The sequence below is a fragment of the Mustela lutreola genome, chromosome 5 (assembly GCF_030435805.1).
Source record: "Mustela lutreola isolate mMusLut2 chromosome 5, mMusLut2.pri, whole genome shotgun sequence".
NCBI lineage: Eukaryota > Metazoa > Chordata > Mammalia > Carnivora > Mustelidae > Mustela > Mustela lutreola.
In genome coordinates this window covers 61,360,012-61,377,088 of record NC_081294.1, presented here as the reverse complement: position 1 = coordinate 61,377,088, position 17,077 = coordinate 61,360,012, and the positions used below count along the sequence as shown (strand labels likewise).

General features: G+C 40.6%; 1 protein-coding gene across 7 annotated transcripts in view; it reads left to right on the top strand.

Moving 5' to 3' along the window:
- Positions 1-15,665, top strand: part of FBXW11 (F-box and WD repeat domain containing 11) — a 121,794-nt gene extending 106,129 nt beyond the window's left edge. For 6 of the 7 annotated variants that reach the window (XM_059174302.1, XM_059174300.1, XM_059174303.1 and 3 more), the window contains 5 exons: positions 2,199-2,317; positions 4,221-4,331; positions 5,420-5,498; positions 6,545-6,730; positions 13,100-15,665. In XM_059174302.1, coding sequence (XP_059030285.1) covers positions 2,199-2,317; positions 4,221-4,331; positions 5,420-5,498; positions 6,545-6,706 — 471 coding nt within the window. In that variant the 3' untranslated portion in view covers positions 6,707-6,730; positions 13,100-15,665. Of the gene's footprint in view, positions 1-2,198; positions 2,318-4,220; positions 4,332-5,419; positions 5,499-6,544; positions 6,731-7,323; positions 7,627-13,099 lie in introns of those variants that run through there. The other variant, XM_059174301.1, reaches the window with a different exon arrangement.
- The last annotated feature ends 1,412 nt before the right edge of the window (positions 15,666-17,077 follow it).

Genomic DNA, 17,077 nt, shown 5'->3' with positions numbered 1-17,077 from the left:
TGGGTGCTGGAGATAGAGTAATGTATAAGGCATACCTGCCATTGGGAAGCTCAGCGTGTGGTGGGTAGCTGGCATGAGACGAATGGCTGTAGTCTAGGGCGGTTCATGGGATGTGGTAGATGCACTGATTGCATCCATATTAACTTTTTTAAATTTTAGCTTCTGTTTTTATAACAACTTTATTGAGATATAATTCATGTACCATAAGATTTACCCTTTAAAGCATGCGATCCAGTAGCCTTTAGTATAGTCATAGCATTAGCCATCACTAGTTTCAGAACATTTTCTTTGCCCTCTGTAAAAACCTCATACCTGTTGACAGTCAGCCCCTGTTCTCTTCTCCTGGTCCCTGGCAATCACTCATCTACTTTTTGTCCATGGATTTGCCTCTCCCCCATTTCATCTTAATGTAGTCATACAATATGTGACCTTTTCTGTCTGGCTTTTTGCACTTAGTAGAGTGTTTTCATGGTTCACCCATGAATATTGTAGCATGTATCAGTATGTCATTCATTCTAATGACTGAAGGAAATTCCATTGTGGATGTGCCACGTTCTGTTTGTCCACTTGTCAGTTGATGGACTTCTTGATGGTTTGCACTTTTTATTTGTTACAAATAGTGCTGCCATAAGCATATGTGCAAGCTTTTGCACGGACATGCATTCTTAGTTCTCTAGGAAGGTAACTCTGGGTTTCACATTTTGAGAAACTGCCAAACTTGTTTCCAAAGTGGCTGTACCATTTTAAAATCCCACCAGCAATGTGTGAGTGTTTCGATTTGGTTCAGAAAACCTTTTTTAGGAGCAGCACTCGTTAGCATTCTAGAGTCTACTTGCTAGCCTCACAATTCACAAAGGTGGCATCAAACTAGATGGAGTGGTCTGGAAGCTGGACAAGTAGGGTTTGTATGTAGTCATTCACGCGCTGCTCAGTCACACCAATTGGAACAAAGTCACCGCTTGGAAGTCGAGAGGGTTTGGGCCTTTTTACAAAACAGCTGTTGCATAACATCAGCCTGGAGGGTGTCTCCATATCCTTGTCAGCACCTATTATTGTCTGTCTTTTTTATTGTAGCCATCCTAGTGGTCGTGCAATGGTCTCTCTGGTTTTGGTTTCCTTTTCTCTAGTGACTGATTATATTGAGCATCTTTTCAGTCCTTTGTGGCCATTTTTATCTTCTTTGGAGCAACATTTATTTAAATCCTTCACTAAAAATTGGATTGTTTTGGTTTTTTTATTGTTTAGTTGTAAAAGTTCTTTATATATTCTGGTTACAAGTCCCTTACCTGGTAAATGGTCTGCAAATATTCTCTTCCATCCCGTGAGTTCTCTTTTCATGTTCTTGATGGTGTTCTTTGAAACACAAATGACTTTAATTTTGATGAAGTCAGTTTATCAATTTTGTCTTTTGTTGCTTACACTTTTGTTGTCATGTCTAAGAAACCATTGCCTAATCCAGGATCACAAAGATTTACTCCTATGTTTTCTTCTGAGAATTTCATAGTTTCAGCTCTCACGTTTAGGCCTTTGATCCATTCTGAATTAAACTTTCTGTGTATCGTGTGAGTTAGGGGTCCGACTTCATTCTTCCGCATGTGGATATCTAGTTATCCTACTCAACTACAAATGCAGCTGGTAAAATAATTCAGGGCACTTTGGTTGCTTTGCGTCTCCTTATTTGGCTTGTAATATATTAAGTGTGTCTGTGAACATCTAAGTCTTGCAGATGGTTTCACAAAAGAGAGATTATTTATTCCACATACATAATATTAGGAGTGATGTGTTAAAACAAATGGAGCTGTTCAAGGAACTATGCTGGAAAAGAGGAGGATGTGAAAGGTGAAACTTTTTCACTTCAGTTACATTGGATTTGACATGTCAGCTGGCATGAAAACATAAAATCTGGCCCACACTCTTCCTTCTAGGCAAGTGAATGTCTGAACCATCCAGGAGATGTTCTCTTTGTGAATATCTCAAGGTTTGGAGATTTCACAGCTTCCCTCTGTGTTTCGTTCCTGTTTCATCACTCCGCAGCCAAGAAAACTGTTTGCTGGCCAATCTGTCCCCCAGCCTCCGTACCATATTTTATAGTCAAGTATTTTGGTCATTCTTAGACGCTCTTATTTTTTTAAAAAAAGATGTATTCTGAGGGGACTTTTCTGTATTTATTCTTAAAATATTGCTGATGTGTTCTACAGGTCTGGAGCACAAGTACCTGTGAATTTGTTCGTACTCTGAATGGACACAAGCGAGGCATCGCCTGTCTCCAGTACAGGGATCGGCTGGTTGTTAGTGGATCATCAGATAATACCATAAGGTGGGTAGAAGTTGGTGTGCTGACAGGACAGGCCAATTTTTGCCATACTTTTGACTCCTCTCCTGGCCCTGACATTTGAAAGACTGAGCCTTTGGAGATAGATACTTCAAATAAAAGAAACCTTTATTAATCTCTTGGGCTCTGCAGACTGAAGCAGGTAAACTGATTCCCCCAAAACATGTGTTTTAGAACCTCCTCCACCCAAGCACCCTTAATACCAGAGCCCGTCAGAACAGAGGACACTCTGTCCTGACTCTCTACTTTTCCTGTCTCCCTCGCTAACAGCTGGGAGGAGCGTACTTTATCTATCTGTCTCATGCAAAGCCTGTGCTGCAGAATCACCTACTCCTGTCTTGTCTTATGTTTTATCTCCCTTTCTTCCTTCCAACACTCAGTGACCTCACTTTCTAATAAATATGACTATCCTTGTATTTAGTAAGAACTTCCCTTCAGTATCTGTTTACCAGTTCTTAGTCGTTTTCCCATTGTGCTAACATACACCAGTAGCTTTTTTATAATCAAATTTTTTAATGTTGGGGCAAAATAAAGATTGGTTTCAAGATAATTTTTAAAAGAAAGAAGGAAGGAGAGAATGAGACCACAACAATAGAGCTGATACTGCTGTGGGTTTTCTTTTATCATTTTAAGTTTTAAGGTATTATAAAAGTCAAGTGAGATCCTGAATCTTGGCACTTTGTATTACTTAACTCTTTCTGGAGTAGACAGTCCTTAACTTTCTCACTGGACTCTCTGAGGTTTTACAGAATAACACTGCATGTTTCCCCCAGGGAGGGGACCCCTTTGGAGTTAGTGGCAGTGCTGAATGGCTTTGTTCACAGTGGATTAGAGAAGCCGTCGTCACTGGCACTGATGAGAATATTTGGTGAGGGTAGCTGTGCTAAAATATTCCTGGGGCGGATAGTAAGAGCCACTGGTGGAGAGGCTGAGAAAAGCTGGTTACGGAATTAATTTGCCGACTTTGTTTTTGCACACGTTAGTTTGCTAGGCTTTCTTTTTGCAGAGTGTAGAAAATCAGTAATAGAAAAAATCTCAGTCTTCAGAATAAATCATACACCAAGAAAAAGGCAGGATGTAGTCTCTGGGCTTATATTTCTGAGACACTTCATATACCTAATGAGAGGCTCCCACTTTGACCTCCTAAACTGGACAAACGCTAGTATGCAGAATTATGTAGGAAGGGGTGTCCCTAAGCCTCATCTGGAGAGGGAGACCACCATACTGGTCCACTGGTTCTAACTTCAGTGGGCCTCACGGACTCCAGGCCAGAAGTGTCTGGGGTGGAAGCCTAATCTTCCGGCTATACATACCATGTCCTCCCTGACCCACCCACGTACATGCCTTTTCTTCCTTACTGCCTGCAATCCCTGTCTCCTCAAGGAAAGTCCTTGTTAGACCATTTGGCTCCATGGTTTCATCAATTCAGATATCAAGAGAGTACCCAGGAACTAAATACAATGGAAGTTTTCTTACCTCTTGATCTTATTTAAATAATAATACATGTGTATGATTTAAAAAACTGAATGAAAGAAAATACAGTAAGTAAGGCTTCTATCCAAATTAGTGCTTTTTTTTTTAAGGTTTTTATTTATTTACTGAAGTAATCTCTACACGCAATGTGGGGCTCGAGCTCACTACCCTGAGATCAAGAGTCAGATGTTCTTCCAACTGAGCCAGCCCGCCGCCCCCACAGATTAGTGCTTTAAAATACACAGATGGTACAAATGTACAGACATATCTTTCTACGTGGATAGTTTGGGCTGGGAGTGAGATAGAAACAAGTCCAGGAATGTGAAAATCACATATGGGACAGGTAAGAGGAACTCAAGGAGAGTGTGAATCATGTATGGGAGGTTGTTTCACAGAGATCTGTTTTACTTTCCAGGCTATGGGATATCGAATGTGGTGCCTGTTTAAGAGTCCTAGAGGGACACGAAGAATTGGTCCGATGTATCCGGTTTGATAATAAGAGGATTGTCAGTGGGGCCTACGATGGGTATGTATTTCAGATTTTTCAGTGCACCGCTGTCACTGTATCTAGAGGGAAAATGAGCACTGTATATTCAGCAGCCAGATACTTGCCGTCTCTGTGTTAGATCCTTTCCGTGTAACAGATGGCAGATGTCACTGTACTGCCTGATCATGTCCAGGCCCTTGGGCCCAGAAGGATGAGTGGTCTTGCCCTGACTCCTGCAGTAGCAGAGCCTCTGGAACTCCTGTGCTTACACCTTTAACCATTATTGTAAACTGTGGGAGTAGCTTAAGTTGTGCAAGAATTCAGTTCTTTGCCTTAGCCCTAAATTAAGCCAGCTATGTGTGTGTGTGTGTGCACACAATGATACATTTCCTTTCCCCTTTTGGCTAATTGAACAAATACTCTTTAAAAAGCCTTATGACTTTTTAAATGAGCAAATGGCAGCAGTAAACCTTTCAAGGTGACCTTATGTATACTTCACTAAGGGACTAGTTGGTCTGTGTATGCTCCTATTATTAACTTCCAGCATTTGCTTAGTTTGAAGAAAGGTATCCTTGGAATTTCACAGAGAGCCCTAGCTTCTGTCAGCAGCACCTACTCAGCTCCAGAGAGCCCCCTGAGGAATGAATTTGGTGACATAGATTATCAAGTCAGGAACTGGTTTTAGATAGCCTGAAGTTGTTTTCTTGTCTCCCTTAAAAAATATTTCTTCACAGTTTAGCAATTCTGAGAATGTGGAGGTCTTTATTTTTTCCCAAATCAAGTATAGTTGGTTTAAATAACTTGTAAAAATGTAAGCTTGTTCTCCATTTGCTTTTTTTTTTTTTTTTAATATGTGGGAAGAGCGAGATCAGTTTTGTTTTGTTTTGTTTTTAAAGATTTTCATTTATTTATTTGACAGACATATCACAAGTAGGCAGAGAGGCAGGCAGAGAGAGAGGAGAAAGCAGGCTCCCCACTGAGCAGAGAGCCCGATGCAGGGCTCAATCCCAGGACCCTGGGATCATGACCTGAGCCAAATGCAGAGGCTTTAACCCACTGAGCCAAGGAAGTGCTTGACAGTATATAAAATACTAATTTTTCTACCAATGGCAATTTTTCTTTTCTAGGAAAATTAAAGTTTGGGACTTACAAGCTGCTCTTGACCCTCGAGCCCCAGCAAGTACTTTGTGTTTGCGCACGTTGGTGGTATGTAATCTATTGAAAGGGCAGCGGTTCTTGTGCTGGGGGGAGGGCAACCTGCAGATAGCCCTGCCTAGGTGTACCCCAGAAGGGTTGTGTACCTCACAGTGTGCCTTCAGGGAAATGCACAGTTTTGTTCCTTTTGGTTAGCCAAAATCAGAGCATAATTGACATTTACATTACAGTGAGCTCTTTCCTAAGGACCATGAACACAACTTAAAATGTGAAAGCAGGAGTCCTCCTATGTAGTTGGATTGGTTACCTCATAGAGCACAAAGTATTTCCTTCCTATAGATTTGGGAGATTTCATAATATGGGTATCTGGCTACATTATATTTTTATAATAAAGCCACATGTTTGTATTATGATGGAATTTCTGTATTCTGGATTATTGCTTTGGCATATAAAAATATTTTATTTTTATATGTTATCTTGCTTTAGCAACTTTGGCAGGCTCATTATTTCTAATAGTCTGGTTGCTTTTGTTACATTAATGAGGAGACAGTTGTTTAAAAATAGTGCTAGATTGTTCCTATTTTCAGTAGCTTTACCTTTTATTCCTGTTTCTTTGCTTCTTAAAGTGATTAGAGCATGCAGCACTATGGTTAGGGCCATTCTTGTTTTCTTGATTTTAATGAGAATGCTTCTCTTTCACCATTAATTTTGATTTTGGCTGTGGTTGAGATAGATCCTCTTGGTACTGTTAAAAACGTTACCTTCTGGCTCTGCTTTTTACAGCGTATCAAGCATGGGTATTTAATAATGTTTTTTACCTTTCCAAGATCTTTGGTGAAGTGAGCACATAGTTTTTCTTCTTTGACATATAAGTGAGCCAGGATCTCAGATACAGAGATTAATTCAAAGAAAAGGCTTAGAAGGAAAAGCCAAAGTAGTTGCTCCTGGCGTGAGGGACAAGGCTCAGTAAGCTCTGGAACATTGGTTAGGCAGCAGGGATAAGTAGCTGCATTTCTAGCCTGTACCAGATCACTGATAGTGAGAGATGAGGGACTGTAAAGGTCTCATTTTACTCAGCAAGTTGTTACATTTCACAGGAACATTCTGGACGTGTGTTTCGGCTACAGTTTGATGAATTTCAGATCATCAGCAGCTCCCATGATGACACTATTTTGATTTGGGATTTCTTAAATGTGCCTCCCAGTGCCCAGAATGAGACCCGTTCTCCCTCCAGAACATACACTTACATCTCCAGATAACAGTCTGCACTTTACCCGTTTCAGGTGAGTACCCCCCCCCTGTTTAACCTTACTCATTGAATTCACCCTCCCTCTGGGGCCGTGTTGTGATCTGGGTTCCCTGTTCATAGGAACCACGGTGGTTAGTGTTTGTTAGCTGCCTCAGCTTTGCAGAGTTCCACCGTCAGGCTAGATCTTTATGGTCGCATTAAAATGAGGTTGAAATTGGAATCCTGCATATTGTGGGTTTTCACACTGGCAGACAACGTGATTCCTATTTTTTTAAAGCGTTTTCCTGAATGGTTTCCCAGGTCATATCAGTTTAATGCAGGTAAAGTCCTTCAAAATCTGTTTTGGGGTATAGGAATCTCTTTTTTCTCTTTCCTGTTTTTCTTTTATTTGAAAAAAAAAAAAAATCACCATCATCCGAACACTCAGAATTCTCCCTCTGCCCCCATTATAATCCACCCATAATCACTGTTCACTAAAAGAGGGATGTGTTTGTTGTGAGAGCCCCTAAAATCCGTTCTTCATCCATTAGACACAACATGTACCCTGGAAGCAAAGCCCTTTGCTCTGGTTACAGGAAGACTTAGAGCCATTGTAACCATTGATGATGGCATGTTTTGATTACTAAGGGTGTCCAACCTAGAGGATGAGAAGCCTTACTTGGCTGTGTCCTGGGACCCGATGGCCTTGTTCATCTGGAGCAGTATTTCCAACTCTGAAAATTTTGCAAGGGGGCCAATAAATTCTGTGTACGTGAAACTTTGCAGATGGAATAAATATGTTTGTACCTATCTGTATTACTGTGTATATATGTATGTAAAGACTGATTAATAAAATTCGTATATATTTTTAAATATTACTTAATACTTAATGGCTCTTTATCATTATCTATTTTCCTGTCCATTAAATATTAAAAGTATAAATAAAGTTTATGTGCAGTATTGTGAAATTCTTTTTGATGAAAAGATAGGGCTTCTAGATCACCAAGTTACCATTGTTTCTAATATTTCTTACTTGAGACTCTAAGACCCAAAACACAGATATCGAGGAAGTTTGTCTTAAAGGCTCAGCTGACTACAGTCAGAGGCCAGATTTGTTCCACTGCCTGATTTGATTCCCCTACCACAGCAAGCTAATAAGAATAGCTTTTGACACTTTTAAATAATGGAAAAAAAAAATAAAAGAAGAATACTATTTCATGACACATAAAAATTATGTGAAATTCAATTCTAGTGTTCCTAAATAAAGTTTTATTATAATAGCCACTCTCATTGGTTTACATACTACCTCTGGCCATTTTCATACTTCATTGGCAGAGGTGAATATTTGCCACAGAGATGATATGGCTTGCAACGTCTAAAATATTTATTATACAGCTCTTTGAGGAAAAGTTTGCTGACCTCCATTCTTGCCCCTGTGCCATCTATTAGTGATAAACCAAGGGTCTGCGTCAGGAATGGCAAAAAAGCTTTTTCTTCATGCTGGCTGAGTTTGATCAGCAGCGCCTGACTGGAGTCCTGTCTTCAGAAGGATTCTGGGACCCTATGTGGGCCTCAGAGGGTTATGTGCTGTGATGGGTTGTCAATGTCTGCCTGGGTGTGGGAGGTGAGCAGTAATGACCTGTAAGCCACATACATAGCTTCTGTTCCTGGTCCCAAGTGTGTTCATACATCTCATGATAGTGACCATCTATCTGCCTTGCTACTTTCTCTCTGGATAGATTCTTCATAAGTTGAAAAACCCTTATGGCAGAATTATTACATTTATTGAATAGAGTCTTAAAATAGTTATCAAAGGGAATTACAGAGGAAGAAGGCAAGGATCTCTTGAATGATTGCTCCTCCCCACTTGAACCTTCCTTCCCAGAAATCCTAAGAAAATACAGGGAAGGAGGAATGGACCCACATGAAAACTGCTTTCCCTCCCGGTCTTTGCTATCCCTCTCCCACTCTCCATTCTGCTCTCACAGAATCATCTTGGGCTCTGCGCCTGCCATCCTCTGCCTTACTGGCTTCCTGCTGTCTAAAGGATTAAGGTTCAATTACTTCAGTTAGCTGACAGGAGTTTCAGCATCTTGCTGTTACCTTCTGTCCTCACGACCCACCCTCCCCATGTCCCGGCTCCCATTACTCCTTTCCAAAAACCTAGTGTGGCAACCAGACTGAATTCTGTTTCTCCAATTACATTATCGTAGTGCAGACCTCTACCATCTCCTCCCCTGTGTGTGTTATTATGGCTTTTAGACACCCCCACCCCAGTTTTGCCCCTTTACCTCATTTGGCTTAATTTATTATTTGATACTGAAATAGTTTGTATGCCTTTCTCCTTCCCCAGGGTGAGGAGCTCCTTTTCTTGTGGAACTCCAGTGTTCAGTCGAGTGCTTAAGTACTAAAAGCGTTTATTGATTTTTGTTGGGCCAGTGACACCCAGGGCCAAAATAACCTGTTTGTGTTTTTTCTCCTAGGCCACGTAAGAATTTGCCCTTAAATAGACAAGTGTGTGTACAGCTATAGCTGTACTATAGTGTATTCTGCAGCCATTTTCAGCAAGCGTAAAGATGATATAAGTCAGTAAAAAATTGGGATAAATCATCTGAACTGGCAGGGTCAGGTGTTAGATAGATTCCGTACGTAGACAAGGACCTAGATATACAGGTCTCCCTCTGCCCTGTCCCTGTTGCTGTTTTTTTAGATCAGTTTTATGGAGGTACGATTTGTATAAAAATTGTACTCACTTAGAGTACTGTTTGATGAGTTTTTACAAATATATATAATCCCTGAAATTCCTCCACAGTCAAGATAAGGACATTTCTATCACCCCTAAATGTTCACTTCTGTCACCGTTGTAGTCAAAGCCTGGCCCCTCCCAGCCTTAGCAAACACTGACCAGCTTTCTGTCATTAGATGAGTGTACATTTTCTTGGGCTGCACTGTTCAAGATGGTAGTCAGTAGCTACTTGTGGCTACTGAGATCTTGAAATGTGGCCAGTGGGACTTGGGAACTATATCTTAAATTATATATTAATTGAATTTAATTGAATATTTAATTGTACTTTAAGTTTAAATAGCTACATGTAGGTAGTGGTTACTGTTTGGACCAGCATATTTTAGTTTTGTATTTTGAGCTTTTACATTTCGGTTTTGATCTGAGTTAATTTTTGTGTATGGTGTGAGGTGACGTCATTGGTCTTTTTTTTTTTTTTTTTTTAATAGTTGTCTAGTTGTTCCAGTACTATTTGATTAAAAGAGTTTTCTCGTCCCATAGAATTTATTTAGCACTTTTGTCCAAAAATCATTTGACCCCTTATTTGTAGGTCAGTTTCTGGACTTAGAATATAAGTCCATGATTTATGTAGCTCTTCTTTCGCCAATACCGTAAAGTTAATAATTTTCCAACTTAAAAAATATTGTCTTGACCATTATTCATAGTCCGTTTTGAATTAGATTGTTAAATTCTGTGAAGATGACTACTGGGTTTATAATTAAGACTGCATTAAACCATAATATCATTTTGGGGGAGAATTTGCACCTTAATAAATTTGGAGTCTTCCAATCCATGAACATGGTATATCTCTATTATTTAGGTCTTCAGTTTCTCTTAAGCAGTATTTTGCAGGCTTTAGTATAGAAGCCGTGCACATCTTTTGTTAAACTTATCGCATTCTCTTTCTTTTCTAAACTGTGCATTTTTATCTGCACATTGCTTTAGCTGCATGCTGCCTCTGCTTTTATTTTTCCACATAAGGGAAGCGCATAAAATAGAACATGGACAACTGCAGCTATAGCTTAGCTTCTGCAATAATGGATACATTCAGGGGAATAGGTGTATCTGAGAACAACTTAACTGTAACTCTTTCGTATTTTTGATGTGTTTTTGTCTTTGTATTCTGTTTAGAGAGGCACGTGCTAAAATCCAAGACATCCATAGTATGTTTCCCCTCTCTGGCATATTTAATAGATGAAATTTAGAACATAGTAAACTTTGACAAATTGAGCACCTTTTATATACTACTCTAAACTGCCCTGAAACAAGATTTCTTTGGTTGAGAAATGAAGGAATGATCACCAGTGGTGTTTATCTCATTGGCTGTGGTAGAAAGGAAACTGGTTTTACTTCTTCTGGGCCTTCCTCCTGTCCCCTTCTTGGGAATCTCAGAACAACTGCCCTTGTTGTGATCCACAATTATAAATCAATGGAAAAATCGTATCTACTGTTTAAGCAGCACAAGCAATGAAACCTCAAATGTGTTTGTCTCTTCAAAGTGAATTACTTTTGACAACCTTGGCAGTCAGCTCTATAGATTTTACTATTCGTTTCCAAATTCTTTTCATTTATTGTAACATGAAAAAAATTATTACCATGTGATACTGTAAGATTTATGCATAATGAGAAACACTACCCTAATGATGATTTAACCTTGCAGTAAAATATTCAACCCTAAAATAAAAGGTAAGAGTATTTCTGTGTCAGGAAATAAAGCAGTAGATATATTTGCTGAGTCATTTTTTTCAAATTACTAACTCCTAAGAGCCTAATATGTACAGTAGCTCTTTTTTTTTTTTATTACAAGACAATATATGATCATTATTAGGAAATTAGAATAAGTAGATAAGCCAAAAGAAGGAAATGAACTCCTACTCCTGGTTTACCATTGTTAATTTCCTTGTATATGACCTTTCAGGCTTCTGTACATGTTTTATAATTCTTTTTTTTTCCTTTGTTGCAAAACTGTTCTATGTCCATAATGTCAATATTTGCCTAAATTATCATTCCTAATGGCAAAATAATAGTTGTTTAGATAGGCCCTGTGTTATTATATATATATTTCTCCCCAGTTTTTAGCTGTTATAAAACACATTGTCATAATCAATTATATAGCTTAATCTTTGCTTTTTTCTTTATTTTTCCTTGATTTCTTTTTTTTTTTTTTTTTTTAATTTGAGAGAGACAGAGAGAGCATAGGTGGGAGAGGTACAGGGAGAGGGAGAGAATCTCAAGCAGACTTCATTGCCGCGGACCTGACTCAGGGCTCGATCTCACAGCCCTGAGATTGTGACCTGAGCCAAAACCAACAGTCAGTTGCTCAACTGATTGTGCCACCCAGGCACCCCAAATCTTTGCTTTTATTACCATTGGATAAATTCTAGAAATGTCTGTAGTGTCTGAGTTGAAAGGTATGGTGTTTAAAGACTTGGATGCACAGAGGCATGTTACTCCCCTGTAGAGTTAAGTCGGTTTATGTTCCCACCAGCAGTGTTTGAGAGTACCTACTTCTTATCTGTGGGCATTACTAATTTAAAAATAAGACTCTTAAAGATCCTTCATATGAAAACAGCAGTGAATGAAATTAAATCTCTCATTCAGGTTGATTGAGAAATCATTGAGAAAGATTCTTGATCTTCATAAAAATTGACAATATTTTAGGAAAGTTCCCTTTGAAAAAAATACAAGCTTTAAAAAAATCTTTCTCCTCTCTGTCTTTTTTTTTTGTCAGAGAATTTTAGACATAAAGGTAACTTTTAAATCTTCTAGCCCAGTGGTTTAGTGCTGTGTTTGGAAAGGATTGTGACCCATCAGTGATTGTGAAATCATTTTAATGGACTTTGACTTTGTTTTGATGAAATTTAGAATAGAAAATGTTAGCCTGCATTGTATGTAGTAATGATGAGTTTAGGTACGTGCGTGTGTGTGTACATATTTGTACATGGATGAATTTAGAGATTATTACTAAAATGTGTTTCTGACTCAAGGTCATGGTCACAGTAATATGTAACATTCAGTAGTCTTAACCTCTACACTGTATTTTCCTTTTATAAATGATTTATTTAAAAAAGAAGTAACTTCTGATTAGCATTCTATTTAGAAGGAATACTTTATTTACTAGCCTTTGCATATTTTTGATTCACAGCGATAGATGAGATCTCTCAGGAAGATAGAGACCAGTCCTTTTAGGCTCTGGATGTCCTAAAAGATAATACTAAGTAGAAAATCTAACATGAAGCCTGTTTTATTACATGCATAATTTTTAGCAGCAAGCACTGACAGTTGACAAGTTATAGGGTTGGGTATCTCTTCAAGTTCCCTCTCTGTCCCTTAATGGCTAATGCTTTGGATTAAGCAGTGTCTCTGAGCCTTTGTTCTCTTATTCATCAAGTGGTATCATAGTTTCCACCTCATAAGATTGTTGCAAGGTTTAAATAAATACAATGCCTGGTATGTATTACATTCAGAACAACTTGCAGCTTTTAGTTTTGATGCTGATGACATTTGAAAGTACTGTGTTGCTTGTGCATGAGTATGTGTCTGTGTGGATGTGGACGGACTGTGGTGTATATCTCCATGTCTAACCAGAATATCCATCCATACTCCCTTTGTTTTTTGTTTTGTTTTGTTTTGTTTTCCCAGGGTTTCCTAGTCTTGAACTACTGGCTACATGGCTACCAAATGCCTAAGGGAGTTCTTCACAGCTGAGTTATGAAGCTGGAATTGGTTCTAGACGCTGGGTAGATGCAAAGCAGCCTAACTCTTCCAAGTACCAACATTTCTCACCTCCGATTCCGGCCTCTACTTTGAGAAGGATACCTTAGCCTCACCGACTTCCAGTAGAACAGAAGCCCATTTCCTCCCCCCATCAGTGAAAAAAAAAAATCTAACGCTTCAAATGTAAATTGTTCATATAAAAGGAACATACAGTCTGTTTTACAGAAGTAAATCGACCATCAAGAGAAGACTGGCCTCTAATTTATATTGCTTTGCACTTTGGTCTGATATTAAGAAACAGCATTCTTCTTTGGTGAAATTTTGGGTGCCAAACACCTACCCAGAATGTCCAGGGCTTTCCTTTTCAGAAGTTAGCATTCTCCTTTTGACCGTCCAAGTCATTATGAATTCTGACCTGTATTAGGAATATGTTGGACAATGGAAAAATTTCTCTGGATTGTTTTAGTCATATTTTTTGGATTTTCCTTTCTGTACCAATTTCTTTTAATTTAAAGAACTATAAGCCAGGTTATATTATCTCCCAACAGGTAATATAGCTCTTTTCTTTTATTAACTGTTCTCTCTGTATCCCAACCATCTCCTGATATTTGGTAGAGTAACACTTTTACACGTGTGCTTGCCTCCTAATTTAAAATACTGTATCCGCATGTAGATATAATGTACATAACAGTTTAACCTCAAGGTTGCTGGAGTCAGGGCCCCTGTGCCTGAGACACTAATACAGAGTGTGTTCGCACTTAGCCATGGGCTGGGCTCAAGAACCTGATACCAGGGTTGATGTGGATTACCTAGAACCCTTCCTGCAGTATTCATATGGTATTTTTATTTTGTCATTGTCATTTTGTGTGTATGTGTGTGGTGTGCGTGTTTTTAATGGGACTCTTGTTTTAAAATGTAATTTCTAAAGTTTAACACAAAATGTTTTATTCGTTGTGTAGCATATATAACAGAGAGGTACCTTAAAATTTTTTGTTGTTCTTTTCATCGTTAAGTACTCCTGAGTACTAGTGGTCTCTTCCCATGGTATTCATTTGACTTTACTGTCAAAGATCATTATTCTGTGCATTAGTATCCCTGGAAAGGGAGGAACAAGAAGGCCCTGCTAACTGGGTTTCCTGGCTCTGGAATGCACACATCCTGGCGTGGATGTCGCATCCCCACCGGGGTGGTAACAGGGCCTGCTTGTGTGCTGGAGCCTGTTATGCCAGGTCAGTTTGGTTCAGAGGCCCATCTCGAGTGGAGGGGTACTCCTACGTGGTGCAAAACTTCAAGCTCATGAACCCCATTCCCGTCATCTCTGGTGTCGCCTGCTGCTGTGGCCCTGGCGGGTTCTCAGAACTGCTCTGCAGCCTGAATGTGTGAATGGCACTATCATGCTGACCGTGCATGGAAAGGACTTCGGCATTCGGTTGGCACTCCTTTTCCCTTGTTCGATATTAGGTTCTGATTTGCCCCTTGCCATTGTTTCCAAAGATTAAGGAATGTCAGTAACATTTTAAAGGACCAATAAGAACCTCCCGTTGACTAACCCTCTTCCCGAGGAAGCACACTCAACTACTAAAGGGAAGGGCCCTGGGCTCAGTTTTGTCCTTTGCATTGAGAACGGTGTGGGGATCAATGTGTGTGTATGTCATTTGTTTCATGGGTTGGCTTGGCTTTTTAGTTTTTCTTTTTCCTTTTTTAAAAATACATTCTCCCCTCCCACATGTTACCAGATTAATTTCTATTTTTGAGAAGTTGAGTCTCCAAGTGTAAGAAAAAGATAAGGAAATCTCTATTTGTGAGGTAGTTGTTGTAAGCTTGACAGAGGTTGTGGAAGTGAGTTAACTTGTACCACTCTCCACATGACAGCTTTATATCAAACTGGTTAGGCGAGCCCAGGATGAGGGAGGGGTGGGGGGAGGAGGCAATTCTTCTGAACGAATGGACTTTTTGTTGATGTTTTTGCATGTTTAATATAGAAGTTCTTGTTCCTTGGGAGATCATGGCCTTCGAATATGCACACAACCTTTGAATTGTGCCTATTAAATTATAGCAGGGGACTTTGGCACCCAAGGAATTCTCACTTTCTGGGATTATAGTAGTAATTCCCAGCCGTACCCTGGACTTTATTTTGCTAACCATAATTGAGCAACTGTAAATTACTGCTATATTACTGTTTTAAAGCACTGGGATAGTCTAATTCTAACTTGTAATTAATTATGTTTGCCAATTATCTGTTTGAAATAAATTTGTGTCTGAACAGCTATTGAAACTGTTAAATTGTACAGATATTATTCATGACAGCTTTGTACTGTGGAATGTGCTTAATAAAAAACAAAAAGTTTGACTTTTGTCCAATAAATTGCTAAGTAATGTCAATAAATCAAGTATGAGTATTATGCAGTACACCTAATCTGGCTTCATGCAATTGTTACTTCAGCTACTAGTTCAAGGCCAATTCTCTTAATAAAGTGTTGCGACACTCTGATGCTCTGCTAAGACATTTTTCAAAAACCTGTTCTGTTCTTTCAGTCATCCAGTGACGTCCCATTAAGGTTTGTAGATCTCGGGAGAGTGGAGTGAAAGCGGACTGCTTGTGGGCTCTTGGGGGGTTAGTGTGAGGCGATGCCAGGGTGCGCCCCCGGGGTGTTCCCCCAGGACCCGGGAGCTAGCTTCGCGCAGGCTCCCAGCTGCTTCACAGGTTACTGGAGAACCACGAAGGGGGCCCTTGGGTGGCCCCGGCGGCTCCGAGGGAGAGCGGAGCCCCTGGCGCTGGAAGAAGCGGGCTGCGGTGTGGCTTGCTCCCCGCGAGCCGCCGGCGTGCAGTCGTTGCGCTTCCCAGGTCCGCGGACGCGCAGGTCCCGGTCCTGTCCTAGAGCTGACGGAGCACGGTTTGTGTGTGCGGGGCGGGGACGGGGCGGGGGCCGGTGTGGGGGGGTGGGAGGTGGGGGGTGTGGTGTGCTCCCAAGCCCGGGGTAGCAGCGGGCTCTCCGGATAACTGGCTCTCCCCGCGAGTCCGCCAGACCCGTGGACCTTGGGGCGGAGTCCTGCCACATGCATTGCCTCCACCCACTTTCCTTGTGAGGTTTTAAAAATCCGTAATACGCGGACCTTTGAGGAACCTCTTTGCAAGCCATGAGAATGAAAAGTGCTTCTCTCTTTCATCCTGGACCTTCAGTCCCTCCCGCAGTCGTCGTCCCGTTTTTGTGTCTCCTTTGACAGGGACTGATGCTCTGTGTATATGGCAGGCTCCGTGTCTGCGTGCGTACATGTGTATATTACACACACACACACCTGTTCACATACCACCCCTAACGGCGACGGTGGCAGCTCCACGTGCTGGGCCGCGCTCTGCTTTGTCATCCCCTGTTCTTCGGAAGATCCTTCCGTGTCTGCGCCCGAGATTCTGCCGCCTCCGTGGCCACCGCCGCGTCACATTCGGTTTCCATCAGAGCTGGAGCTGGGGCAGTTTCTTGCCTTTTCTGATAGCGACCGTCATCTTTCACAGCTCTTCTATCCTTGCCTGTGCTGAGTGTGAAAAACCATTGGTAATTTGGGCTCATCGCGATGAACAGATGTTGTGCCCAAACACTGCTGCAGCGTGGGAAGGACCTCAGGTGTCCCAGGGTCTTAACCTCTCCAGTGGCCTCCGACCCTCACATCACAGAGCTGGTGTTCAGTTAATGATAGTTTCTATCTTCCTCAACAGGTGAGGCGTTACTGCAAGAAATGCACAGCTACAAATGCATCCCATATTGGTGGTGGAGGTTCTAAGAGAGGTTTTGTAGAACTCCTTGGATATATAATCAGAGGATAGAGTGGTGCTTTGCCATTTCAGCCTGTTGGTTTTCTAGTTAATAAGGAGAAAAGAAGTTGGGCCATCTGGCCAATAATCCCGTT